General features: G+C 44.1%; 1 protein-coding gene across 3 annotated transcripts; it reads left to right on the top strand.

The window, feature by feature from the left end:
- Positions 1-13656: 13656 nt before the first annotated feature.
- On the top strand, positions 13657-26626 carry KCNJ2 (potassium inwardly rectifying channel subfamily J member 2). 3 transcript variants are annotated; one of them, XM_043905678.1, is made up of 2 exons: positions 13657-14280; positions 21475-26626. In XM_043905678.1, the coding sequence occupies exon 2, from the start codon at positions 21695-21697 to the stop codon at positions 22976-22978; it is 1284 nt and encodes a 427-aa protein (XP_043761613.1). In that variant the 5' UTR covers positions 13657-14280; positions 21475-21694; the 3' UTR covers positions 22979-26626. The 3 variants fall into 3 exon arrangements, with proteins under 3 accessions (XP_043761613.1, XP_043761614.1, XP_043761612.1); XM_043905679.1 differs by lacking the exon at positions 13657-14280 and adding an exon at positions 14771-14902; XM_043905677.1 differs by lacking the exon at positions 13657-14280 and adding an exon at positions 15572-15739.
- Positions 26627-27081: the final 455 nt, after the last annotated feature.

The following is a 27081-nucleotide window of genomic DNA, read 5'->3' as shown; positions in this document are numbered from 1 at the left end:
GATCCCCTGTAGTAAGAAATGGCAACCCAGTCCAGTATTCTTGCCTGGAGAATCCCATGGACAGAGGCGCCTGGAAGGCTACAGTCCACAGGGTCACCGAGTCAGACACGGCTGAGCCTCTGAGCATACACACACACACACAAATTGCTATTTACTGGGTCACTAAAATAAATAATTGATTTTTGTTGATTATCACATTCTACAGACAACAAAGTTTCCCAAAAATTTGCCGGTGTGCTTATTTACAAAGGAAACACTCTTGAAAACATCCTTCTTGTGCTCTGATTACTCGCAATGACGGTTGCCAGACTATTTAGTCTTTTCAAGAGCACGTATGAAGGAAATCCATATTCCTGTAAGAACATTGTGTTGAAAAGACACAAGGTCACTGTTTTTAAACTCATATGCAATATGAAGAAAGAAGGTAGTAGTCCCTAAGTTAGTATTTTCTATATTGAAAACTATGATGATAAGAACATTAATTATAGTAACACCTCTAGATCTACCTTCAGAGATCACCAGCTTAAAGTAACTGCAAAAGCAAAGAGAAGAAATAGTATAATTTAACCAGGTTGAATGTCAGAACTGAAACTACCCAGTTCATGGAGAACTAAGGTAATGACTCATATTGAACTATGTTTATATCATAATCATTTAAAGGATATGACTTCCAGGGGACTTAAATCCATGCAGGGGTTTTAAAAACTGACTATAACAATTTTATTTCTGGTAGATCAGATTGGTAAGAGATCCAATAAAGTAAAATTTATGCCATTTTAGTTTGACCAAAGAGATCATAGAAAAATAACTCTAGACAGAACTTTGTTCCACTCCTTCTTCAGGGTTAAAAAGAGAATTAATTTGCCATGAATTTTTGAATGAATATTTAACCCCAATGATCACTCAGATCCCTCTTTCATATAAAAGATTTTGATGTTAAATAAAATGGATTTGGGAGAATCCTATATTAAGGTAATTCATATCATCATTTTCATTTCATTAGAGTAGATTCTGGAACTCCAAATTTCATTAAGATGGACTGAGTTGGTTCTATTTCTTTTTAATATCTGATGAATTTTCTTCCTAGATTTCCTCATGACATGCAGTCATTTATTATATTTAAAATCTCATCATCTTCCTCTTTGATTTTTTCCCTCTCTTATGTTTCTCTGTAACTGACTCCTAGCGTCAATTATTAAAAATCTACCCACCTATACACACAATCTGAACAGCAAATTGTTTTATATGGAAGTATAGCCATCAATCCTACTATGTAATTGTGTTCTAAAAAAACATATTGTCTGCCTATCAGAAACAAGCTCACTGAAAATCAGTATTTTCAGGAAGATTTTCATGTGTTAGAATCTGATTTACAGGGTCTGCCTATGGGTTTAACATTTCATGTTGTCTATAATGAAAAAAAAAAAAGAAACCAGGGATGGGGATTCATGATGAAATGGGCAGTAGTTTCTCTTCCTCTTAAAGAAAATATTGAAATGAGCACAAGTCTAAAACCCTTATGTCTTTGATATTGAACTTTTGATATTAAAGGAAATTTAACTCTTACCCAACAGGTTAAATTAGACTTATAATCACATTCAATGGTCTCAGGGAGAAGAGACCAAACCTCAAGTAATTCCTAGAAATGTTGAGGAGGAATAAGTTTTAGGTAACTTTGCATTTCAGTTCCTAGAGGAAATGTACCAGAATTTGCAAAATAATCCAATTTATTCAATTATTTGTAGTTTTGGATGTTTTTCAATTGCTACACACTGTTAAGTGCAACACTTAATGATCGCAAATGAGATCGAATTAAAAATTGGTTGAATTGAAGCGACCCAAAGGTAGATAACTATCTGGGGGTTTCACGGACTCTCAGATCCCTTTATAGCAGGGGTCCCCAACCTCCAGGCCATGGACTGGTACCGCCTGTCGGATCAGAAGCGGCATTAGATCAGAAGTCAAGTGCTCAATAGATGAACCATCCAGAAACCATCCCCACGCCCCCACCCACCCCTATCCTTGAAAAAAACGTCATGAAATTAGTCCCCCTTGCAAAAAATGCTGGGGACCTCTGCTTTATAGAACAGCGCACTTGTAAAAGTCTAGCTATAGATTTGCAAAAATCAAGAAAATTAGCAATGTTGAAAAATAAGCCAAAATGTATTCAATCTCTGTGGAATCAGTTTTGTTTTTTAAAAAATTCTGTTTTTTGTTTTTTTTTAATGTGGACTTTTCTTTCTTTCTTTCTTTCTTTCTTTTTTTTTTTTTTACAGTCTTTACTGGATTTCTTACTCTATGGTTTCTGCTTTATAGTTTGTTTGTGGTTTCCTTTGGCCATTTCATGAACCATATGGGATCTTAGCCTCCTGACCAGGGACAGAACCCTCACGGGCTGCACTGACAGGCCATGAAATCTTAACCACTGGACCACCAGGAAAGTCCCTCTGTGGAATCAGTTTTGACATTCATTGCTTTTAAGGCTTGATATTAACCTTAATTCTATTTCACAAATCCACTTGGAAGCCACTTAATTGAAATATGCAAGTTAATTTGATCAAGATATATCAATGATAATTAGTTTGAACAGAAAATATGTGATAGTTGAATACATATTTCACAATCATTAGTTAATCTGAAAATAAATCTATGAACATCTCATCTCTACTTTAACAAGGAGGCCTCAACAGTCAAACGAATCCTTCAATTACATTTATTAAGCCTAGAATCAGTGGGGCGGGAATAGCATATCTGTCTTTCTGACTCAGCTCGATCTTAAGCTCTGTACCTTTAGCCCAGGCCAGCGGTCAGCAGACGTTTCCCACTCAAGGGCCAAAGAGTGAACAGTTTCGGTTCTGTGAGTCACATATGGTCTGTGTCTCATCCACTCAAGTCTGCGTCACAGCCCGAAAACAGTCAGAGTCACTATGTAAGCAAATAAGCATGGCTCTGTTTCAATAAAACATTATAAATCCAGAAATTGGAATTTTATGAAATATGCAAGTGTCAGACTTCCCTAGTGGTGCAGTGGGTGGGAATCTGCCTGCCAATACAGGGGACGCGGGTTCGATCCCTGTTCTGGAAAGGTCCATCTAACTGACTCAGGGCAATCAAGCCGGTGGGTCACAACTGCTGAGCCCCCCAGCCTAGAAACTGTGCTCTGCGACAAAAGAAGCCACTGCAAAGATGAATCTGTGTGCTACTATGAAGAGTAGCCCCCTGCGTGCTGCACCTAGAGAAAGCCTGTGTGCGGCAACAAAGACCCAGCACACACACACACACACACACACACATCACGCGTCACAAACTCGTCTTTTTTCCCCTGCTATGTAAGAGCATAAAAATATTCTTAGCTCACAGGCTGTATAGACCATGAGCCACATCTGGTCTGGGGGCTCTGGTTTGCAGATCCCTGTTCTATGGCCGCGGAAAGGATGACCCTCTTGATTTAATATATTAGACAGACCCAGGTTTCAGAGAAAAGCTTTATTTCCCATAGGTCTTCTAGTATAAGGATAGTCTCCTAACCAGTGTGAATCGCTGCTCTGGGTCATTTTCTTGCTGCAGGTAATTTCCCATCAAAAATGTTCAAACTTATATTGTTTCTCATGAACAAAAGAAGGAGGATATACTTGGGAGAAAACTCATTTGAGAGTTGGCCATATCTGGTTCCAGATAAGTCCCTCCATAAAAGAAATTTGGGAGATTGCTTTTTTTTTTCAAATGGGATTATACTTATGGAGCTCCATCATTTATGAAACAGACTCCCGTTTCTTTTAAGATTGGTCTTACAGAAAGCCGAAGAAGAGCAGTCACTTGGACAGTGGACCTGTGACTCTCGGGAAGCCTTCCGGCGGTGCCCACAGCTGGGGGATGGGTGGTGCCCACCCTCTGGGCTCTGTCTCCACCCTGGGCATCTGACCACAAGGACCACACTCACATGGTCCTGACCTCTTTGCCTTTGACCCCCGGGAAGTCTGTTGACTTGGCTGTTGCTCTCAGAAGAATTGGTTTTTAAAGAGAAACGTTCCAGTGATGTTATCTCTGTGTATGTTCTCCTGGGTTGCTACTTTTTTCCATTTTAATTCAGTTCATGGAGAACTTCTAAGACTGAATTCTCTTTTGAATCAATCATGTTCAGAAGTTCCCAAGACCAGCTCTTTGAGATCTCTGCATGTCTCGATATCTGAGCCAGGAGACACGGTGGAGGTTTTCCTGGAGGAGTCGGTGTGCAGACAGCAGGGAAGGAGGAGACGGGGGAGGAGGAGGAGAGGGCGGCCCTGGCAGGGTGGCCCTTGAGCGCTTGCCGCAGATGCACCCACGGCCAAGGGCGAAAGTGCGGCTTCGCCCATCAGCGTGACGACTGATGTCCTTGCTCTCCAGCTGATGGAAAATTCCTGGAGGAGAAACAGAAGAGAAAAAAGGAACGGAGGCGGGGGGCCGGTTACTAGATCTGAGCTGAGAGAGGGAGAGGCCGAGCCCCCAGCCCTGCCCACTTTCTACTGGTCCCAGTAAATCCCTCACTGAAGGCTCGGTTTGCAACCGTACACTTGCTCATCTAAAGAAGCCTCCACCGCAGGGCTGGGGCAGAGGAAGCGTAGGCACCTGTCACACTTTGCACTCTTTGAAGCATTTGCTCTCATCTATAAAGGAAATAAACATGGGATTTTCTTCTCCCTAGAGGCCTCCCTGGTGGTGCAGTGGTAAAGAACCCACCTGCCATTGCAGGAGACGTGGGTTGGATCTCTGGTCAGGAAGATCCCCTGGAGAAGGAAATGACAACCCACTCCAGTATTCTTGCCTGGGAAATCTCATGGACAGAGGAGACTGGCGGGCTACAGTATATGGGGTTGCAAAGAGTCAAACAGGCTTAGAGACTAAACAACAACAGCAGATTTTCCCCAAAATACTTTCCCCTTGTTAGAAAATTCTCTTCTTATATTTTGTAGAAAGAGGGCAAAGCGTGATTGATGAAATTATCAGAAGTAGTTTTTTTTTTTTTTTTTGAAGTCACTGCTAAGACTTTTATCTGCCTATAATTCTTTCTGAACCCGAGATCCCTGGCTATTCAAACCATCTTCTTGCCTAGCAAGTTAAGTTTGGGACAAAGCAGTTATTTTTCTAGTACTTTCAGGCAGAATCAAACCATCACAAACCAATCACCGAAGGCTGCTCCCTACAGCCTAATAGTAGAGACGATTTTCCCAGATACAGTGAGCCTTTTAGGTGCTTCAGAAAGAAAACTCACCAGCAGGTACATCTCTCTGTCTAGAGATCCTTTCTAACCAGAAGGCTGTTGAGATCATCTAAAGTGAGTGAAAATAGGTCCTCTAGGGAGAAGGTTTTTCGACCAGAAGCTCTAGTTATGAGGGTTGCCATTGTTGTTTCTTTCAAGGGAGAGAATAAAAGTGTAATCACAGGAGGTCATGTGTAAATTTATGCTGTTTTTACTGGCGCTTAACCCTTTTCCTTCCAGGAATTGTTAGGCTTCTTAGCAGTCATAGATCAGTCCTTGGGTATGTTCTCACCCAGGGTGACTGGTTGATGGTAAGATCCCTCCGTTGTCCAACAGAATAGAAGTCAGGTCATGTAACTGACTCCCTGGAAATTACGTAAGAGAAATAAATACCTTGGTATTTGCACAGAAAGGAAATTATGCCATTCACTTCAAGCATGAACTCAGAGTCTCTCTCAAAATCAAGCCTGTGAGAAAAAATTTTTCTTGGTCTTAGAGGGTCTTCAGAGGAGTTAGGGGTGGATTCTTGGGTCAGAGAGACCTCCAGTTCTTACATGCTTCAAACTGGCTGCAGGTCAGGTAGCTCCGGATGGAGACGGGGAAGTGGGTTCAGGAGACCCAAGAAAGGACAGAGTGCCCATCAGGACCTAGGGTTCTTGTCTTGTTTTCTTGTCTTTTCTTTCTGTTTGTGGTTTGAAGTCATGGCCTGTAAGTCAATTCACAGAGAAGGCTTTCCCTAATGGAGGAATAATTTCAGAAATGATTTTGTTGTGGACTGGACTGTCTCATATGCAGCAGACAGTTGATGTTTTTAGGTGATTGAGCGTGTTGGTGCTTTGGCAGCGTGTTACCTTGTAGATTATGCTCTGAGAGGCAGCCTGTGGAGCTGGAACTGTGCAGAGACGAACCGAATACTTCATTAGGACAGTCAGACAATGCTAAGCGCTATGCCTTGATTACTGACTGTTTGGGTCCCTGCCTCCCAGCTCCCTTTTTTGGTAGGGTTTGAAATAATGTATGGACCATGGAGGAAAAAAAATAAAAATGAACCAAGACAAGCAATGCAGGAGGAAAGAAGACAGAACATAGAAAGGGGTAAACTAATTTCTGTGCTTAATTCACTTAGGGAAGAGCACTGATTCGTTCTGAGCCCAGGATTAAAGAGCCTTGCATAAATTTCAATTATACTGCTGGGATCTTGCAACTGGACATGGTATTGGTGACTAAGTCTTTGTGCTAAATGATGCTTTGACCGGGCAAACGTTCAGATCACTTCTGCAAGCAAATGCAATTAGCCTTTTCCTGATTGTCTTCTCCTGTCAGAAAACTGCTTAAGACATGTATACTCAGCTACTGTCCTATGGAAATATTGAAGCTGGTTAGCCTCAGAGCTGTATAGATCTCTGTTGGAAAATACTGACAGAGTTGCTACTTTCTGCTTTGAAGTTTTCATATTTTAATGCATAAGAAATATGGGTGCAATGGTGAGTAGATGCTCTCTTAACATTGCAAACTGTAAAATATAACTGAACTCTGAACACCATGAAACAAGAATCATGACAAGTCTCTGAGAAACAGCCTCACTGCTGACTACAGCTCTTCTGTCAGAATGAAGCAACTGCAAGTCAAAACTGAGCCGCCTCCGACCTCCAAAGGGTTTCTGGACGTGTCGTCATTCGGTCAACAGACGCAACCCCGTGTGTGTATGTGTGCAAGTGTCTGCATTTTATAGATACTCTGATTTTGCTTTCTGCCAATTCATTTATTAAGTATTTTCCTTCCATTACCTAATTCTGCACTGAGGAGGCACTGCATTTTTATATAAAATAATAGACATTAAGAACAGTAACACTAGGGTTTGTTCTTTCCTCCATGCGGGAAATATATTATTGTTTTTCAAGGATTTTCCTTTTAGAAGCATGACCGCATGTGTTAGCACAGATGAGAGGTTTCATCTCAGTCAACAGGACAGTTAGATCTCCTAACTGATTTTTTTCCCCTCAAGTTGACTTAACAGGTGCATTGTGAGTCTTCACATATTTCAGTTTTCATGCAGGGAAATGACAATCAGGTTACAAAAGAGCTTTATTTATAATGTATAACTGACAAGTTCCTGCCTGGCTAAAACTTGGTGACTCAGTTATGCAAGCCCTGTAAAAGAATAGATTTGGGTATAAATACAAGTTTTGCAATGAGATCTTCTTTGCTGAAAAGAAGATCAGAAGCTGAAACCTGGAGACGGAAGGTAAGCCTGTTGTAAATTCAGAGGCCTTCTTTCGCTAACCATAGAAGCCCTTTTCCTAATGCTTGTTCACAGTGGTAATTCATTTGAATTTCCTTAACATTTGAAAATTCACATGCAGGAGAAGCAATATCTGGATTTGGTCCTAATTAGTACATTAAAACATCTAAGCAAACACCTATCAAATGAGTAATGCCATAACCTGGGTTTTCTTTAATCATATAAGGCTATTAATGTTATTTTTCTCTTACCACTTGGCATTCATGTTATTGGCATTAGTAGGATACAAGCATTTTGTTTTTACATAGTTGTGATACATGTTTTCTTTATTTGCAACTCATACACAGGAGCTGTGGCTACTAAAACAAAACTTATCGAAAGCCTGGAGCCAAATATTATTCGAGGTTGTAGGTCTGCAGTACAGAAACTGGTCAATGAAGAAGGATTGAATTGAATGCTCAGACACTGATCAAATTTATTTTTAAAATGGAAAAAAAAAAATCCTCCCACAGCAGGAAAAGTGGACCAAACATTTGGAATTAGGTTCTGTATAAGGATAAAAAGGCCAAACTTTATATACTACAGTCAGGGTAGAAATTTGGAGGGAATTAGTAAGTGCCTGTGAAAAATATAGGTCCTATTCTAGGATCTCTCAATTTTTCTGAGGAGAGATGCTATAAAAAGTTATATTCTGCAGAAAGTGGAGGAGGAGATCCTGGATTTGAAATCAGCAGGTCAGAAGCCATCCTGGCAGGTTCCACTCACACAACGAGCTCTCTTGAAATGGGATTTCTATACTTCTGTTTTTAATGAATTAAAATTGGGACTTGGCAAATCATATTAAAAAAAAAAAAAAAAGAACGAAAGATCACATGGTAGGACTATAGCCAGAAGCAGTGTAGGAAGAAATGACAGATGAAGGTTCCGACAGGCCTGCTCACACCTCTTATCTTCTCACTCACTCACCTGTCTGCAGAATGAAGTGTCCACTCATCCTGCTTGCCTTAAGGGTCTAAAATCTGGCTCAGATTTAATGTTCAATCCTCATGTCCCTTTTTTCGAGAATTTATACAAATGCTGACCACCAACTGAATTTCATGTTACTCACTTATCAAATGTCAATTTCTACTTCCAGATATAGCTGTAATATTCTCCTGAATGCATCAGACACTTACCTCTTTATGATGTTAGCACATAATCAGGCACTGCCATTGACTACTACGCTGTTTAAAGGCTTTTTATGTGAAAGTGGGGCTTCCCAAGTATCTCTTTTAAATATCTTATTCCTCGAACTAAGTTATATTCTTGTTTTGTAGCAGCAGTGGTAGTATAAATTACCACGATTTGAGGGATTGCTACACGGCAGGCATTTCATATATATTATTTCTAATCCCTATAGCAGTCACTCACAGCTAGCTAGATCAGTGTTGCAGATCATATCAGGCTGACCGAAAGCCCAAACTTTCCCTACTGTGCAATGCTATCACCATTGTCAAGGTCATAACTTAGAATGTCCTTGACATTCAATGCACTGGGATTTGATTTGAAATAATTGCAATTAAAAAAAGAGTTGTAAGAGATCATAAACTTTAACCTAGTAATTCCACATTTGGACACATATTTTAAGAAAACAGTAAGAGATGAAGATAAGCGTTAGTCTACAAAGATAGTTAATGCATCCTTGTGAGCATAAAACAAAAATGAATATAGAAGTATAAGAGTAGGTGATTCATCAAAGTATGGTTCATACACATTATTGAAATAAAATATATGCAAACATTAAAATATATACTCTCAGATGATTTTTGATTGTATGACAGATGTGTTCATGCTTAGTTGTGTCTGACTCTTTGCAACTCTGTGGATTATAGCCTGCCAGGCTCCTCTGTCCATGGGATTCTTCAGGAAAGAATACTGGAATGGGTTGCCATTTCCTTCCCCAGGGGATCTTCCCAACTCAGGGACTGAACCTGTGTCTTCTGCACCTCTTGCCCTGGCAGATGGATTCTTTCCCACTGTGCTACCTGAGAAGTTCTGGTATATGACAAATGCTTACATATAAAACAGTATGTTACTGATTTTTCAAAAAGTATGGCACAATTGATTTTAAAATTATGAAAAATAAATAAAGATAAAAAATTAGAAAAAGAACTGTAAGACAAAGCATAAGAAATAACCAAAGTATTTATAAAGGTGGGAATGTGGACTTATTTTATGTTCCTACACTCTTCTGTATTTGTAATGCTTATGTTGCACATTTCTCACAATGGGCATATATTACTCTGATAATTAAAACAAAAATACCTAAATACACGTTACACTTAAAAACCCACACACATAAACTGTTAAAGCCCATAACCCCAAACCTCGATATTCAGGTATGTATGTACCCTTTTTTTCAAAAATATCATTAAAGTATTGTTGACGTTGGGCTTCCCTTGTGGCTCAGCTGGAAAAGAATCTGCCTGCAATGCGGGAGACTGGGTTTGATCCCTGGGGTGGGAAGATCCCCTGGAGAAGGGAAAGGCTACTCACTCCAGTATTCTGGCCTGGAGAATTCCATGGACTATATAGTCCACAGGGGCGCAAAGAGTCGGACACAACTGATTGTTTACTCAATCAGTCAAATTGAGTCAATTACTCAAACTATGTTTTGCAATTTCTTTGTAACTTGTGGCACATTCCTTAAATGTCTACAATAGTGATGAGCTTTGATTGTCTGAAATTGTTGGTTTTGTTGTTAGTTCTGGAAAAAGCCAAGTTGCATGCATCTTATGGCAGGGCTACCTGCTGAAGGAACCACCATCCATAAGAGAATGCACCAAAGCTGCAGGCTTTTCATCCTTAAGAGAACTAACATACCACAGATAACACACACACAATGATCATCACAATCACTGTGTTAAGAACCACCGTAATGGTGAGGTCTGGCCCTCAGATGCATATCGTATTTTCAGAGTGTAATCGTCTCACCCTCATGAGATAAATACAGGCTTCCAGAGACTGACAGAAAATTTACTAAGTAATCACTCAGCAGCTCTGGAAGTGTGAGCTTCTTAAAGAAACATCCCACTTATTGTTGTTGGTTTTAATATATTTGATGAAAAAGATCCTATAAATGGACAAAGTGAGCATGCAAGTGAGTTCTCAATAAATGAGCGTATGATTTTCTTGTACAGCAACATACAAACATATGCATAGTTGCAGGCAGACAGGTAATCTTGTTTTTCCAGAGTTCTTTCTCAACTATTCATAACACAGCAAATACAAGGTCTGAAGCATTTAAGTGCTCTGAGAAACTAAAATAGATGCCATAAATCCATATCCCAAAGCTTTTTTATTCAAAAAGGAAACCAACCAAAACAAGGTAACTCCAAATTTAGCATATGCTCATACTATTTCAAAAATATACATCCACTTTAAGCCCTTCAAATCATATTTACTTTTACTTTGCATATATTTTTAAACAACCTTGGTTACATAATTTCTCAGCCTAGTGCATATTAGAATCAACAAATTAGACAGAACACGTTGACAGCCTAGTAAATTCCAAGCACGTTGGCAGAAGCAAAAATGAGAAGTGAAGGCTCATTGATGGAGAAGAAGGAAAAACAAGCAGAACAACTTAAATAAGCTCAGTCTGGGGTCATTTAATGTAGAAGACACTGTTCTTATTGTATCTTGATAGGCTCTCTATTGCAGGTAAAAATGAAATGACTTATGTTTATTATAATGAATCATTACTGAGTCATTATTCAAAAGCCATCTTATACTCAGAAATATTGTTACTTTCATTCTTTTCATCATTCAGCTGACATTTATTGAGCCTGATTTATTTGCTCAGCCATGTGCAAGGCAACAAGGATATAAAGATAAAAAATTGGCAGTGGACTTCAAAACACTCCTGATTGGTAGGTGGAAACAGATATAAGGGAAAATATCTGTAATAGCCCGAGAGGAACAGAATATACCATACTGGAAATATATACAGAATGCTACAGGGGCCACCAGTTAAAAGTTTGAAGATGCATACGATAAGGGAAAAATCATTCCCAGTCAAACAAACTTCAATTATTTAGAAAAGCCATTCTGTAATATGCTGCATTCCCAGGCTGCCAGATAAATAAGGCAACGTTACTGTGTGTTACAGGGGTGACAAATGACAAATAAGGCTCGTGAACTAAATCCCAGTGCTTTAGAGGAAGTTATGCAGGCAGCAGCATACAGGAAGGACATGCCATTCTTAGAGGCAGCTTATAATTTACACACATAGTTACACGTATACAGACGGAGCTGAGCGCATAATGGGCATTTAGGGTGCAGTCCAAGTGAGGGGCAACCCCATCTCCGAGTGTGCTCTCAGCATCCTTAACACAACTGTGTGAGTGATCATGTTAAGCATGTTAAGTCTTCCGTCCTAAAGACTTCCCCACACATTCCCGTCCATTTCATTCCCCTCCTCAGAAGCCCTCTAGATTCTTCTTTTCTCACCAACCCATTTTAGCACTTAATCATAGGCTGCCTTATCTTGTCATTGAGTCATTCCACGTAGGCATTGTCTGTCTGCTCAGAGATCTTGGATCCTCAAAGGGGAGGAACTGTTCCTGTTCCAGAGCTCCTTTGTTTCCCACATCACTGAGCACATGGCTGAAGTACAAAGTAGCTACTCAGCAAGTACCTTTATGGGTTTTATGATGAAGATGAAATCTTACCAATATGGTAAGTGAAACTGCCAAAGCAACTTCCCCCCAGGTAAGATTACATTCAGTGTCTTAAAATACCCTAGCAGATGACTTGTCCTCATAGCAGCAGATTGCATACCCAGCCTGTCTATATTTCAAGTCAATATGACACAGTGGTAAAGCATCCGCCTGCCAATGCAGGTGATGCAAGAGATGCTGGTTCGATCCCTGGGTCGGGACAATCCCCTGGAGGAGGAAATGGCAACCCACTCCAGTATTCTTGCCTGGAGAATCCCATGGACAGAGGAGCCTGGTGGGCTACAGTCCATGGGGTTGCAAGGAGTCAGACATGACTGACAGAGCGCACACACACACACATTTACTAATCTATTTATTATGACTATTAATTATTACTGCAAAGATTAATGAGTGATTCTTGCTACCAGGAAGATGCAAAAAACAGGAGCAGCTCTTCTCTTATCATTATAAACTGGCCTGCAGTGATGGTTAATGGACCCTTGAAAAAAAGCTGATTGCTGGTGGTCTTTACTTAAGCTCAAAAGAAAGATTTGTGTTCCTGGCAGAACCATGTCCTTCCTGCATCAGACGACCATTCATAATCTGACTGCAGATCTAGACTGTGACTAATATTTGGCTCTAATATTATAGGTGGTTACTGTGGAGGGAATCAGTAAGGACATAATTGTCACTTCCTTGGAAAAATTTAATCCACAGATGGATCCCAACACCCAACTGTACTGGTGTCCAACTGCATTGGAGATTTTTATTTTTTTGCTAAATAAGGACTGATTCAGCCAAAAAGATATACTCTGAGAGAAATCTATATCACATACTCGCTCCAAAAAAGTACATTTATCCAAGCACTGAATGGTTTGGAACACTAGAATTTTCCTAATAGGGACATAGTGAAAGGCTCATTCATTTAATTCACATTTATATTTTTCTTATAAGATGAAGCAATAGAGTTAATCAATGCTTTCCTGCATTTATAAAGTTTCAGTCATAAACAAAATTTAATTCTTCATGTTTCCTTATTTAGCTAAATAATTAAGGGAAACAGTCTATTCAGATTGGGAATCTTCTTGCTAAAACAATCAACCTTTCTCTAATTTTTGGCTTCAGTAAATAAGCCTTGATGCATATCATTCCATGGAAGGTGAAAGTGACATTGGTAAGAAGGACTAGGATACATGTATTTATTTGCAATTTATTTCCCATCAGTAAATTTATACAAACAACCATCATCTGATAACTTTGCATTCATTTTTTTAAAAAAAGATTTTTCTGATCATATGAAACCATCCTGATCTGTGGTGTATTCAGTTTACTTAGAGTAGCATATTAAAGTAAAACCATTTCAATCGTAATTCCAGAGAAATGGTATCCCTTTCTGGGTGACTGGTTTTCAGAAAGAGCTCATTACCTGGAAATAAGAGTGTTGGATTCTTGTGGTTTTGGAAAATCCTTAGCCATCTACAGATGCATAGATTGAATCACAATAACAGAAGAGATCATCTATAAACGATGAATTTCCTCTTTCCATTTAGGTTTAATATGCTTTGAAGGATTCACGGGACCTCTCCGGTCCAATCAAGAAATGCAGGAGGAAACCCGTCTCAGAGGCAGCTCATTGCAGCGCAGGGAGCGTCACCGCGTCCTTTGTCCACCGGTCATGCGGTCAGCTTGTCTGTCTCCAGGTTCTTTCAGCTTTAAGCTACAGCCTGGCTTCCTATACATCCACCCCTTTGGCACAGTTAGTCCAAGTGGCCTATAAATAGCACTTGGCTTCACACAGGTTAAATGAGACCTCCATGGTGTGAACCGTGATTCCCACGGAGAGGGCTTTAAAAGGCAAGACAGTTGGTAGCAGCGCTCGAACCACTGACCATCGCCACAAGCGGAGTGAGACAGCCAGGCGCTCGGCTGTCAGAGTCACACCGCCGGCACCACCTGTTCCAGCCCCTTTTAATGTCAGCGTCTTGGGACAGTGACTAGGAAGAGCGGCACGCTGGCTGAGGCAGGATTCAGAGGGAGCCGGGAAGCCCAAGCGCACGTCACCAGCACCTCCTAGGGGCCGGGCGCGCGAAGGAGGCTCAGAGGTGGGTCCCGGCGCGAACCCCGGTTCCCCGGTCGGTTTCACTCTCGCGCTCCCGCACAGCCACCCCGGCGGTACCGCCCGGAAAGACGAGCGAGCGTGGGGAAGTAGTTTGGCGTCTCTAGGAGGCCTCGGAGAGGTTTAAACTGCGCGGAGGACACATTTGATCGCTTGAGGAAATAAACATTCACCACACACACACACAGAGGGATGGCAAACTTGGTGTAAGGAGGATTCTTAAGTATTCTAAGAGCAAAGCTTCGTGATGACACCAAAATGCTTAGGCGTGCGCGGCTCCGCAGTGTACACACACACACACACACACACACACACACACACACACACACAGTGTTCCAGGGTCCACGCCCGGTTCACACTGCGTTTGACAGCGTTTGTGAAAGGGTCTCCTTGCCCTTGCCCGGTTGCTGGGCGGGAGGGCTGGGAGGCGCCGGCGCGCGGCAGCGCTGAGCGCCCGTAGGAGTTGCCCTTGCAGAGAATTCAGGAGTCTAACTGCTCTGGGTTTAGATCAGCAGAGCGTGCCGGGCGCGCTGGTGGAGACCGGGATTGAGGGCGGACCCCGCGGCAGGGAACGGGCCGTTCACCCTGCCAAGCAGCGCCGGCTCTCTGTAAGTAACTCGCCCCCAGTCGGGAGAGGGAAGGGCCGGGCGGCCCGGGCGCGCGTCGGCCCCCGACCGGGCTCTGCGCGCAGCTCGCGGTCCCTTTCCGCGTTGCATCGGCGGCTCCTCCTCGCCCCGCTGGTTCAGCCCGGGATTCGGGGGGCGGGAAGGATCGCAGGGCGGGGGGGAAGTTGCCGCTGGTAGGTGGGAAGGGGAGAGGAAGACGCGCCCCCAGCTGACAGGCAAGCTTCGCAGGCGGCCGCCGGGCGGCCGGGACACCGGCCCTCCGCGAGCCCCTGGGGGCGCGCGCCCGGGCCCCCGCCGCCGAGGACAGGAAGGGGCCAGCGTGGGGCTGGCCCCGGAGTGGGAAGCTCTGCCCACTGGCCGGGCTGCAATTAGGCCGCCGCCGGAGCCGGGCCGCGGGCGTCCCACCTGCTGCGGGCCCGGCCGGGCGCGGCCGCCTCCTTCTCCCTGGCGGCAGGGCGCGGGGGGCGCGCGGGGCGGGAGCCGCGGCAGGTTCTCGCGCCGGCCGCGCGGGCCCCGCGGGCGCAGCATCCTCCCCCCAGCGCGGTCCCCGCGGGGCCGGGAGCGCGGCGATTGGCCGGCGCGGCCGGGGGCGGGGCCGGGCGGCCCGGTGCCTCGCGGACGCCTCAAAAGAGCCCAGGAAAGCGCAGAGCGCACTGGAGACCCGGCCCGCGCGCAGCCCGCCCCGGCGCCGGCCCGCTGGGTCTTGGGAATTGCTGGTTCGCTTTGGCTCCCTCGCTTGTACAAACTCCTGGACCTCACATGCCTCTGTAACCCCCCCCACTTCCACTCCATGTCCCCATGCTCCTGCGCCAGCAACAGGTAAGGGCTGCTGTGTGTTTTCTTACCCGCTTTGCTCTCCTTGCCTGTGGGTCCCGGGGAGAGGACTCGGGCTTCGGTCCCCGACCCCGCCCGGCCCGGCCGCCCCAGAGGTGCCCAGCTGTCAGGCGGCCTTTAGCGCTCCCCCACGCGCCGGAGTCCCAGAGCCTGCCTATAGAGTTTGTGTGCGCACCAGAACATCCTCAGAGCTAAAAATACGGAGACATGCTTGGAACAGTTGAGCAATAGAAACGTTTCTCTGCAGCATCTGTTTGTGCTCATAACTTCCAGTGCACCAGCTGGAGCGAGATACTCAGTTGGGAGACCCGGGCGAGGGAGCCTGTGTTCGATTCTGTCTCTAAGGAAGTAAAAAAAAAAAAAAAGGGCCGTGGCTGCGTCTAGAATACCGGTCTCAAACCTTGGCAAACCCTGGGACTCAGCGCCGATCTCGATCGTTGGCGTCTTTCCTCCCCACCCCCTCTGTCATTGCTTCAAGTGCAGCTTGCGTTCCAGACCCAGCGAGCTTCTCTCAAAGTTGCTTCGCTGGGGAAGAGAACCGGAGCTCGCGCTGGATCTGAGCCCTAAGATCGTGAAACTTGCACACCTTCGCTAAGCAGCTTGCTCTTCTTTGGAATAATCGCGTTAATCCTGAAATTTGAAGACGGTGAGGTTTCAGGGAAGCACGGTGGTCGAAACGGCTTGATTCTGCAAAGGATTGCATCATAACAGAGAGTCATCATGACAGTTGGAAAAAAAAATCGAGATAGGAAGTGGGCAGTTTATTGTCTGTGTCTGGGCGATCCTGTCAGCAGGGTAACTAAGATGCGGCTGTGAATCCTGGGATTTCTATTAACCAAGAATTTACCTTTTAGGAAATCAGGCCTGATTTGAAAGCCTGTTTTGGGTATGCAAAGAATGCATATTGCTTTGGACCACTTGCTTTCATTCCCTGTTAGTGATCTGTAGGCTGTCAGATTTTCTCCCACTAAGGACTGCTGTATGCCTGCTCTGTGTTACCTGTATGCTTGCTAGCTTTTTCCTGCTCACTTCCACGCCCTGCTCCAAGTGTTTTATTATTTGTCATGATCCAGAAAAATCCCCAGGCTGAGGAATTAAGAGAGGTGACTTTAAGGATGGTGGGAGGGGTCAGAGTTGGGGTCAAGGTCATGTCATTTTGCTTTCACTCCCTCCCCCTCCCCCCTGCTGGCACTTTCTATGTTATTGCTCTCCATAGGAATATTTGTTCTGAGCTCTTGTAAACTGACCTTAAAAAAAAATAACACGCGGTATTTCTACTTCCTTCTACTTCCTTCAGACCTTCCAGCTGCCCAATCCTTGTCGGAGTCCTTGCATGACTTTTTGAGTAGCATAAGACCGACCACGTCTTTACCTGGGCAGAAGGACAGTTTCAAGCTTTTTCTTTTTTTTTTTTTAGTGTTTATTTTTCTTTGCTATAGAGATATATAGTTCAGCTTGTGCGCATACCAAGTGATGCTATACGCCTTGTTGCATTGTTGAGTGTGAAAGATGTGGGGCTCCCAGAGGTGAGTGGGTGCCCCCCTCTCCAAGCGCCCCTCCCCCCCTTTCTGTTTACTGAGCTTCTGAGAGGTTGCTTTGCCAGCCTTGAGCTCTCGTAGCAACCGACGCCCAGAGCACACTCAGGCTGGTCTATATGGCGTCAGCTGGGGAATAGCTGCTCTAAACACTCATTAGCAGACCTCTCCTTCAGTCCTTCTGCCACCCCTGTTTCCTCTCCTTACTCAGAAACTTTCTTATCCACTCCACACCACGACCATGAGAGGGGGCCCACTTATTCTCATTTAGTCTTCCAGGTGAGCATGTCTCTGTTCTTGGGTGATCTTTCCTGGGAATATCTCGGTGATGGTAAAAATGATCTGGATACATTCATTTACACCGTGTTATCTCCTTGGCCTCATCTCTGTCTCCAGCTCTCTCTCCTTTAACATCTACCTTGAGATGGAAGCCCTGAACTATTTTTTTTCCACTGCTTATGCTTAATTTGGGCTCAGCCTATAAATAGTCTTAACATGAAGAGCAGCACATGTAACCTCTCCATTTCCCAGAAATACTTTCTTTCTCATTGGTTATGCCCTGGGTAAAAATGATTGTTTGTGTCTATTAAGTTTATTTCAGGCCCTTACATATTCTGGCTGAAAATGGGGGCGTTTGCACATTGTTCATCAAATAACATGTGAATTCTCCCAAGCTGTGCCCCTCAAGGAGGGCAGTCACTGGGGGTTTTCACTGGTTCTTAATCAGATGATTCTCAAGAACTTACTTAGAATGTGGCCCTAAAATGAAGTTGCACGAAAGCCCTATACCTAATTAAAGTGTTTTCCCAGATGCTCATGAATTGGTGATTTTCAGTGTGAGAAGTGCAGGCAAGGAAGTTTTCTGCTTGCCTGCAGCCACTCAGGCATGTGGGCAGGTTAATAGGAAAGACAGTCTTCAGAGTGGAATATTAAGACAGTTACCCTATCAGACTTTGGCAGCGTCTCAGCTTTTGCTGTATCATCAGCTCCACCAAAGTCTGAATGCGCATCATGTGTGCGCACATATACACACATGAATCTGTTTTGGAACATATCTGCTGGAGGTGACAAAAGTTTCCATTTTGCCAAAAAAATCTTTCTTTTTTTCCCCCCCCTTTCCAGGCAGAAATGGTAAAATTTCTAAATGATGCTCCGCATATGGAACAAATTCTGTCATTAGCAATGGAAATAAGACAATAATAGTCGCTCAATACAGGCTCTCTTCAAGATTCTAAATGCGGAAAGCTATTCATTCGTAGGAAGCTGGTCGTGTGTGTTTTGTGGAATTCAGACGAATGTCCTGGGGTCAGGATTTTTAGAAAGTCGTACTTCAGTCTTTAGATTTCATATGACTGTTATGCTTTAATCTGGAAAGAGAGCAGAAATAAGTCAGAAGAAATTTGAGACTGTCTACTCTTGGTCCCTAATGGTAACTCAGATGGAAGGATTGTTTTGAATCATGAAAAGGGAATTTCTTGGTGTCAGCTTATAAGATCCTGAAGTTAGTCAGAACTCACACTATTTAAATGAGGCCTCCCCTGTCCCCTGTTTCTTGGAACATGCACCTGCATTTGGTATCATATTATTATCTCTATTTGTGCACGTGTGTGTGTGTATGTATAAGGGCTCAGCAATTTCATATGAGCCAAATGAGCTGAAATCTCTGTTTAAAAAAAATCTTTCTGTGTCCAGGGTCTAGAACCCTGAGGAATCAGAGTCTTGTTTCTCTTGTCCAAGTGCAAACTTCATGGGAAGCAGACAAAACACTGAAGCAGGTGGAAGGGTGAGAAGACACAGCACCTTCTTTTTATAAAGTAATTCAAAGGCAGTTTCAAATCGGGCATCATTTAGGTGTCAAAAGCTGCCAAAATGTAACACACATTGCAATTTTCACAGATGACTAATCTCAGGAAAAATGTGTTGGGGCACATTCTTGCATAATAACTTGGATAAAGAGGCAGAAGTGAAAAGACTATAACAAGTCATTTTCAAAGACAATACACCTTGCCTTCTTACTCAGGGGGTGCGTGAAAACAGATCAGTGATTTGCTGTCTTTGCAGCTGGTCTGGTTGCACGTGGTTCTGTTAACTGCTTAATCTGAGTGCGGTTTAGGGGGAGAAAGAAAAAGTGGTGTCCTTGTCATGAGGGCGTCGACAAATATCTGATCCTGTCCATCTGCTGTTCACTGTCCCCCTTGAATCCAGGAGACAGCTTTGGTGGTTTGAAAGTCAAGCATCCCTCCTATTTTTCATTTCCCTGCTGTGTTCATTTCTTAACTTATATTTGGTTGCCAAAACACCCTAGACTTTCTCCCAGCCTTTTGCAAATCGAGGAAAAATGATATCCTTTGGAGCAAACATGGAAAGGCAAAAGTCAGTAGATGACTTTTAACTACGGGGGCAGGGGTGCAGGGGGCGGGAGATGAGCAGAGAGGGGAAAACTGAGAACTGCTGTTTATTTGTTCGCATTAAGTGAAGGTGAGCACCTTCTCTGCAGGAACAGAGGTCAGAAAGCCGCGCTGCAAATGCGAGTGAGCTGAGGGGGCCTTGTGACTTACCGCTGCAGAGTTGTCTGTGTTTGGGAGCACACACGCTTGGACTCCTGTGAAATGAGTCCCAGCCGTATCTCAATCCACTAAAGGCCTGATCCTTGAGCACAAAGGTGCTTACTTCCTCCCCTGTCTTTACACACGGCAATCCCATCTCCAGAGAATTTCAGGTCTCTCATTGCTAAGCAACAGGATCACTCTGTATCCCCTAGAGTGAGCCTTCATCTTCAAGTCCAAATCACTTGCAGGAACAGAGATGTTATCAGGAGTTTTCTGCCGCTTTCGGAGGCTGCTGTCAGCATGTGATGTGATGGAATAAGCCCAAAAGGTCTCCAGAAACCCGCATCCCTTTCAGATGATTGTAAGGGCTGTCTGCTCAGTTATCTGTTAAATGAACTAGTCGATGCTTTTGGATTGCAGCCTCGTCCTTGAGGGCTGTCATATTCTTCCACAATGCATTCGTGTGAAACGTTCTCTGACATGTCCGAGTTCTTAAAGCTTCATGGCAAACCTGGAAGTTAGAAAAGTCTTTCTTCTGCTGTATCACCAGGGACCCCAGCAAGTAGAGAAGGCAAATGAAGAGCATAAGAAGAGACAGGTGGATCTGTAAAGTAGAATATTCTAGATTTCTGGCCAAAAATAGGGGAACAGGAATCTGAGACTTTGGGTGAGGGGAAGGGATAATTAGGGATGGATGGATATGTGCACACTGCTATATTTAAAATGGACAACCAACAAAAACCTGCTGTCCAGCTCAGGGAACTCTGCTCAATGTCCTGTGGCAGCCTGGATGGGAGGGGAGTTGGGAGGAGAATGGACACGTGTGTGTGTGTCTGAGTCCCTTCACTGCTCACCTGAAACTGTCACAACATTGTCAATCAGCTGTACGCCAATATGAAATTTAAAAGTTAAAAAAAAAAAACTACTGTCATGAACAACTATCACTTCTGTGTTTAGCGACGTCATGTTTTTAAGTAATATAAGAAAATATTTTCGTTCTATTTTTTTCAGTTCAGTTCAGTTCAGTTCAGTCTCTCAGTCGTGTCCGACTCTTTGCGACCCCATGAATCACAGCACGCCAGGCCTCCCTGTCCATCACCAACTCCCGGAGTTTACTCAAACTCATGTCCATCGAGTCAGTGATGCCATCCAGCCATCTCATCCTCTGTCATCCCCTTCTCCTCCTGCCCCCAATCCCTCCCAGCATCAGGGTCTTTTCCAATGAGTCAGCTCTTCGCATCAGGTGGCCAAAGTACTGGAGTTTCAGCTTCAGCATCAGTCCTTCCAATGAACACCCAGGACTGATCTCCTTCAGGATGGACTGGTTGGATCTCCTTGCAGTCCAAGGGACTCTCAAGAGTCTTCTCCAACACCACAGTTCAAAAGCATCAATTCTTCAGTGCTCAGCTTTCTTTATAGTCCAACTCTCACATCCATACACGACCACTGGAAAAACCACAGCCTTGACCAGATGGACCTTTAGGGCTACACAGAGAAATGAAAACCCCAGTAATTCAGCATAAAGGACATTTATGTATATCTTTCTCTGTTTCTAGCTAGGAACTGTTGCATTAAAGAGTGGAACCCTTTCCTAATGAACTTCTTTTGTAATAAAAGATCTCTCTCTTTTTTGCAGGACCTGTTCCCTGGATGTCAGCTGAGTTACTAAAGTGACTCTGCATGTCAAGAGACAGACCTTGGTAGCCAGAACCTCAAGGCTCCTGGAGACCCCGTCCCTCCTTCTTTTTTTGTGTGTGTGGGTCCTCACTGAACATTCAAACCTGTTTCTCCAAAGGGTTTTGCAAAAACTCAGACTGTTTCCCAAAGCAGAAGCGCTGGCGTCGGCAGCAGAAGCGATGGGCAGCGTGCGCACGAACCGCTACAGCATCGTCTCTTCGGAGGAGGACGGCATGAAGCTGGCCACGCTGGCGGTGGCCAACGGCTTCGGGAACGGCAAGAGCAAGGTCCACACGCGGCAGCAGTGCAGGAGTCGCTTCGTGAAGAAGGACGGACACTGCAACGTGCAGTTCATCAACGTGGGCGAGAAGGGCCAGCGGTACCTGGCCGACATCTTCACCACGTGCGTGGACATCCGCTGGCGCTGGATGCTGGTCATCTTCTGCCTGGCTTTCGTGCTCTCCTGGCTCTTCTTCGGCTGTGTGTTTTGGCTGATCGCGCTGCTCCACGGGGACCTGGATGCGTCCAAGGAGAGCAAAGCCTGCGTGTCCGAGGTCAACAGCTTCACGGCCGCCTTCCTTTTCTCCATCGAGACGCAGACCACCATCGGCTACGGCTTCCGCTGTGTCACAGACGAGTGCCCCGTGGCCGTCTTCATGGTGGTCTTCCAGTCCATCGTGGGCTGCATCATTGACGCCTTCATCATCGGCGCGGTAATGGCCAAGATGGCCAAGCCCAAGAAGAGAAACGAGACGCTGGTCTTCAGCCACAATGCCGTGATCGCCATGAGGGACGGCAAGCTCTGCCTCATGTGGCGGGTGGGCAACCTCCGGAAGAGCCACTTGGTGGAAGCGCACGTGCGCGCACAGCTCCTCAAGTCCAGAATCACCTCCGAGGGGGAGTACATCCCCCTGGATCAGATAGACATCAATGTGGGCTTCGACAGCGGCATCGACCGCATATTTCTGGTGTCTCCCATCACCATCGTCCACGAGATCGATGAGGACAGCCCTCTGTATGATCTGAGCAAGCAGGACATCGACAATGCAGATTTTGAGATCGTGGTCATCCTCGAGGGGATGGTGGAGGCCACGGCCATGACCACGCAGTGCCGGAGCTCGTACCTGGCCAACGAGATCCTCTGGGGTCACCGCTACGAGCCGGTCCTCTTCGAGGAGAAACACTACTACAAAGTGGACTACTCCAGGTTCCACAAGACTTACGAAGTCCCCAACACGCCCCTGTGCAGTGCTAGGGACTTGGCGGAGAAGAAATACATCCTGTCGAACGCTAACTCGTTTTGCTATGAAAATGAGGTCGCCCTCACAAGCAAAGAGGAAGACGACAGTGAAAACGGGGTTCCCGAGAGCACAAGCACAGACACGCCCCCGGACATAGACCTGCACAACCAGGCCAGTGTCCCTCTAGAGCCCAGGCCGCTACGGCGGGAGTCGGAGATATGACTGAGTCCTCCTGGGGAGTGGTTCCTTTGAAACACGGTCTGTTGGTCAGAGGCCCAAAACAGTTATGCAGACGACGGTACCAGGGCCAGGTGGTTTGAGGCAAGTGACCACAGGGACAGGGGCGAGCACGGTGGTTTTAGAGAAAGACTGTAAGCCCGAAGATGAACCTAAAGCACTAAACAGGCCTCCCCGTGACCCGAAGGCACATAACACGTTGTAGAATAAGTTATGGGGTGTTTGTGTTTGTGTTTTGTGTTTTGAACCAAACTTGAACTTGCAGGCAAGCCTTGGTTGGTGGGGTGTTTGACTTCTCCAGAACGCTTCTCTCTAGGGAACAAGAATGTTTTTAAATGGCATCACATTTTTCAATGTTTTAAAGGCAAGACTCTGCCTTAACTTTTGAAAAGCTGCTAACTACACCAACACACGTTGTATTGTTGCAGTGTAGTTTTTTTTTTTTTTTCCTCTTGTGTGTAATTTAAAAAGTCAGTGTTGAACTTTGTTGAAAGCTCATGATGTGCGCTTCAAAGTGGCAAGTATTTGGCTATGAGCTGCCAAACGAGAGCCTGATTTTTTGAGGCCAGTAATTTGTTTGCTAGGATTGATTCTCTCTTTCCCTCTTGTGCTCTCTGTCTGTCTCTCTCTGGTTACATAAGGGCATTATGTAACACTAGCCAAATGGTAGCCTCCGGGTTGTTGTTAATGTTTTATTTTTTTTTTTCCCACCAAGATGTTAATGGGTTATCTCAAATTTTAAGTTAGACTACCTAAAATAAATACCAAAGATAATGCACATTTTTGCACAGTGGAGCTTACACTAAAAGGGAAAGAAAGCCCCATGGCTGCCTTGAAATCAAGAGACAAGAACTTTGAACCTCAGCGAGACCTTGAACTACCCTCTCCTTTTGCACCTTATTCAGAAAATAGAACATCACACACACAGTTGAGTGAAGTGTGGTGCTTTTAATTTTTTGTTCTTTCATGTAACTTTCATGTCGTAGGAAGAAGACAGGGGAAAGTAAAATTCACACACACACACACACACACACACACACACACACACACACACACACGAAAGGTATAAGCAACTTTCCTTTTCTTCGAGGTGGTGCTGGCCAGGCGAATGCATACTTTGAGACATGATGATGACCCCTTAGATTTTTTTTTTTTCCTGGATTTTCCCATGTTTTGCACATTCCAAAATTTATCCCAGAAGATAAGACCTAGGTTGACATGAGTTGGCATCCTCCACGCTGAGCCATCCAACTTGACAGATCAGTAGGTTTAAACCTTAGGGCTGAATTCCTCGCCCTGATGGTGGGTGCATCTCTGACTTGACTTCATTTTCTAAAAGATGCCACGCCTGGCCCATGGGCTGGTTCTTCCCATTAGACTGTTTGGGCCAAGTCCTTCAACATCTGAGAGGGTTGTGAATGCCCCAGTGAGAAGGTAGCAAGACGTGGAAGAGCCATTTTGATGTAGCTCATCAACTCAAGTCTTTAGGAGGAAGGGGAACATTGCTTTTTTTTTTTAATGATAGAGAGCAGGAATGAAAATGTCTCAGTATTTTAGGGTCAACAAGGGCCATAACAGCGTCACAAGTAAAGGAGATGATGATCTAAAAGTGTCCTTCCCCCCCCACCCCCGGTGGATCCACACTCGTCTTTGAATCCGGGTGGATCCCTTTTGTCTGTGGAGACCTGGAGCCTGTTACTTGGGGCACATCGTTTCCCAGAAGCTTCTCCTGCCTGGCTGCCTGCCTCACTAGGAACATATTGTTTGGTTTGGTTTTCCGCTCTAGCTTGATATGACGGAACTCTGTTTTGGTTTAAGGTTCCTTATTTGTGAATTCTGGGGTCACTGATTTTTTTTTTTTCTCTTTCAATGGGAGTCTCAAAATCAACTCTCTTTGCGGTATTACACCCCTGTATGCCATTAAAAAACAGCTTGTTCTAGAATCCTGTGTTTCATCAGCCCGTGTCTGGGATGGTCTCTGGTTCCTGACCAGCCATATCTGCATGGGGTGCCTGCAGTCACAGGACAGTCTCTGCTCTTGTCCGCCTTTCGAGTCGGTGGGTTTGAACCCTGTGCAGTTATTTGCATGGAAATCAGGTTAGAGCTATCAGGTGAGGGGATGATATTTGAAGTCCAGACTTACAGGCCGATGGGGGAAGTTGTGTAGAGAGCTGGAGGACTTGGGGTGGAGTGGACACAGCATGTACAGTCTTCTGTACACGGCGACCGTCCTGCCATTGACAGGGAGAGGGTGTTGAGGGTTTCAGCTGCTGCTATTCTGATATTTTTGCAAAGGACAATAATCAAACCAAAGAGTATTCCGTGATCTGTAAATTACGTGAAGATACAGTGGAGGATGGGGGTGACCACGGCAAAGGCACCCTCTCATCACACAGTGCTGCCACTTAAAAAGACTTGAGGTGTTTGCAACGGGGGTGGGTGGAGGGGGGCAAGAACGAGGGAGGGAACTCTTGCAACTTCTTTCTGAAAAAGAGAAAAAAAATTAAAATTTCTGGTGCACAGGTTTGTTTTTTTTTTTTTCAAGAAAATTTTGCAGAAGCTATGTTTTTAAAGTGTACATTTTATAAAGTTTATCAGATATTTTCATATTTAAAGCCAAATGTAAATAGAAGTCTGTAAGGGGGAAGAAAATTGCCATAGAAAGTATAATTTCAGTGCAGCAATTTCTGAGAGCTAGTACCTATATGCTACCGGTTAGCATGGTTTTAGCAAATATCTACCAGCCTTATAAGGTTTGTCTTGCTATGTTCTCCTGTTATTTATTTCAGCATGGACTGTTCATTTGAAAACTTTTTCTAGTTATTAGTATTTTAACAGTTACAAGCTTTAAATGGCAATTTTTGTGGGTTTTTTTTTTTTTTTTGTCAAGAGCCAAGACACAGTAATGCACAATGTTTTTTCTTTTGGTTTTTTTTTTTTGTTTTTTTTTTGCTGCATTTTACCTTCAAAACCTTGGTCTTTACTGCCTGGGTCTCCTTACTTAGTGCACACGTGTCGTGGGAACGCAGACTGAAGAAACTCACAGAGTATCTGGGGTCTGTCGCCAGATTCATGTTGCTTCTCTGTTGCAAGCAAACCCCCACTGAGTTTATTTAGGAATTATCCCCTTTTGAAGAATCTGTGCCGGTAACTGGATGGGCTTTATATTTTTGGGAGGAGGTTTAGATTCCTGGTTATCCTATTTTTAAATAAAAGGTAGACAAAGTGAATTCTATTTTGATTATTGAGAAAGGAATATTAATAGTTTTCTATCCCTCTAAGATTATACTTGAATCAGACATTTTAAGGATGTCACCATAACTCTGAAGTCATTTCCAAATTCTTGATGACAGTTTGTTCAGTTTGTTTTACTTTTTTTTAAATTCTATCAGTGCATTATTCCTCCCTTCCCTTCCTTTCTTCCCTGTCAACTCCCATCTCAAACCTTGATGTTTATTCAGTGCATTTTGTCCCCTGAATCTTGTTACCCTGACAAAAAAAAAAAAAAAAAGTGTCAGTTCATATTTGATGATAAGCCACACAGTAAAAGCAAAAAGCTTGTTCTGAGAAGCAGAGTGGATTTTTTTCACTCTGTATCTAGTAAAGTTAAGGTTTAAGAAAAAAAAAAAAAAAGTGTTGCCTCTTCCCTTGCTCCCAACTAGAATCCCTTTTCTAGTTACGTTGGGTTTCAAGCTCTGGGCTGCGGTGAACTGAACAACCGCAGCCTTTGACAATCCTGAGTTATTATCTTCCCGTTTCCTGTCTTTTTGTATCTGAAGTCTTCCTAATGTACTGCACAAACCATGGATTGTACATATTTTTATATATTATGTCTTATTTTATTATTTCTAAATAAAAAGTTAAAAATTGAAAACAAATCAGTGCAAGAAATTTTTGGGCTGTCTGTGTGACTCCTGTAGCATCTCAGATAGAAACCAAAGGTTCCCAAATGAGAGGACATAAACCCGGATAGGTGGGAAGAATGGGACCGTCGAAATCTCCAGAACAGGCGTGGTGCAGGGGCAGGTTACCTTAATCCCAGTAGGAGGAAGTCAGCCTCGGATTTTGTTTGTGGACAGAATGCCCCA

The sequence above is a fragment of the Cervus elaphus genome, chromosome 5, assembly GCF_910594005.1.
Source record: "Cervus elaphus chromosome 5, mCerEla1.1, whole genome shotgun sequence".
Lineage (NCBI taxonomy): Eukaryota > Metazoa > Chordata > Mammalia > Artiodactyla > Cervidae > Cervus > Cervus elaphus.
Note: the sequence above shows the minus strand (reverse complement) of the source record. Positions and strands in the feature narration are given on the sequence as shown.

Excerpts from the sequence above, each read along its gene's own strand:
- KCNJ2 (XM_043905678.1), top strand. The coding sequence starts at position 21,695 with ATGGGCAGCGTGCGCACGAACCGCTACAGCATCGTCTCTTCGGAGGAG.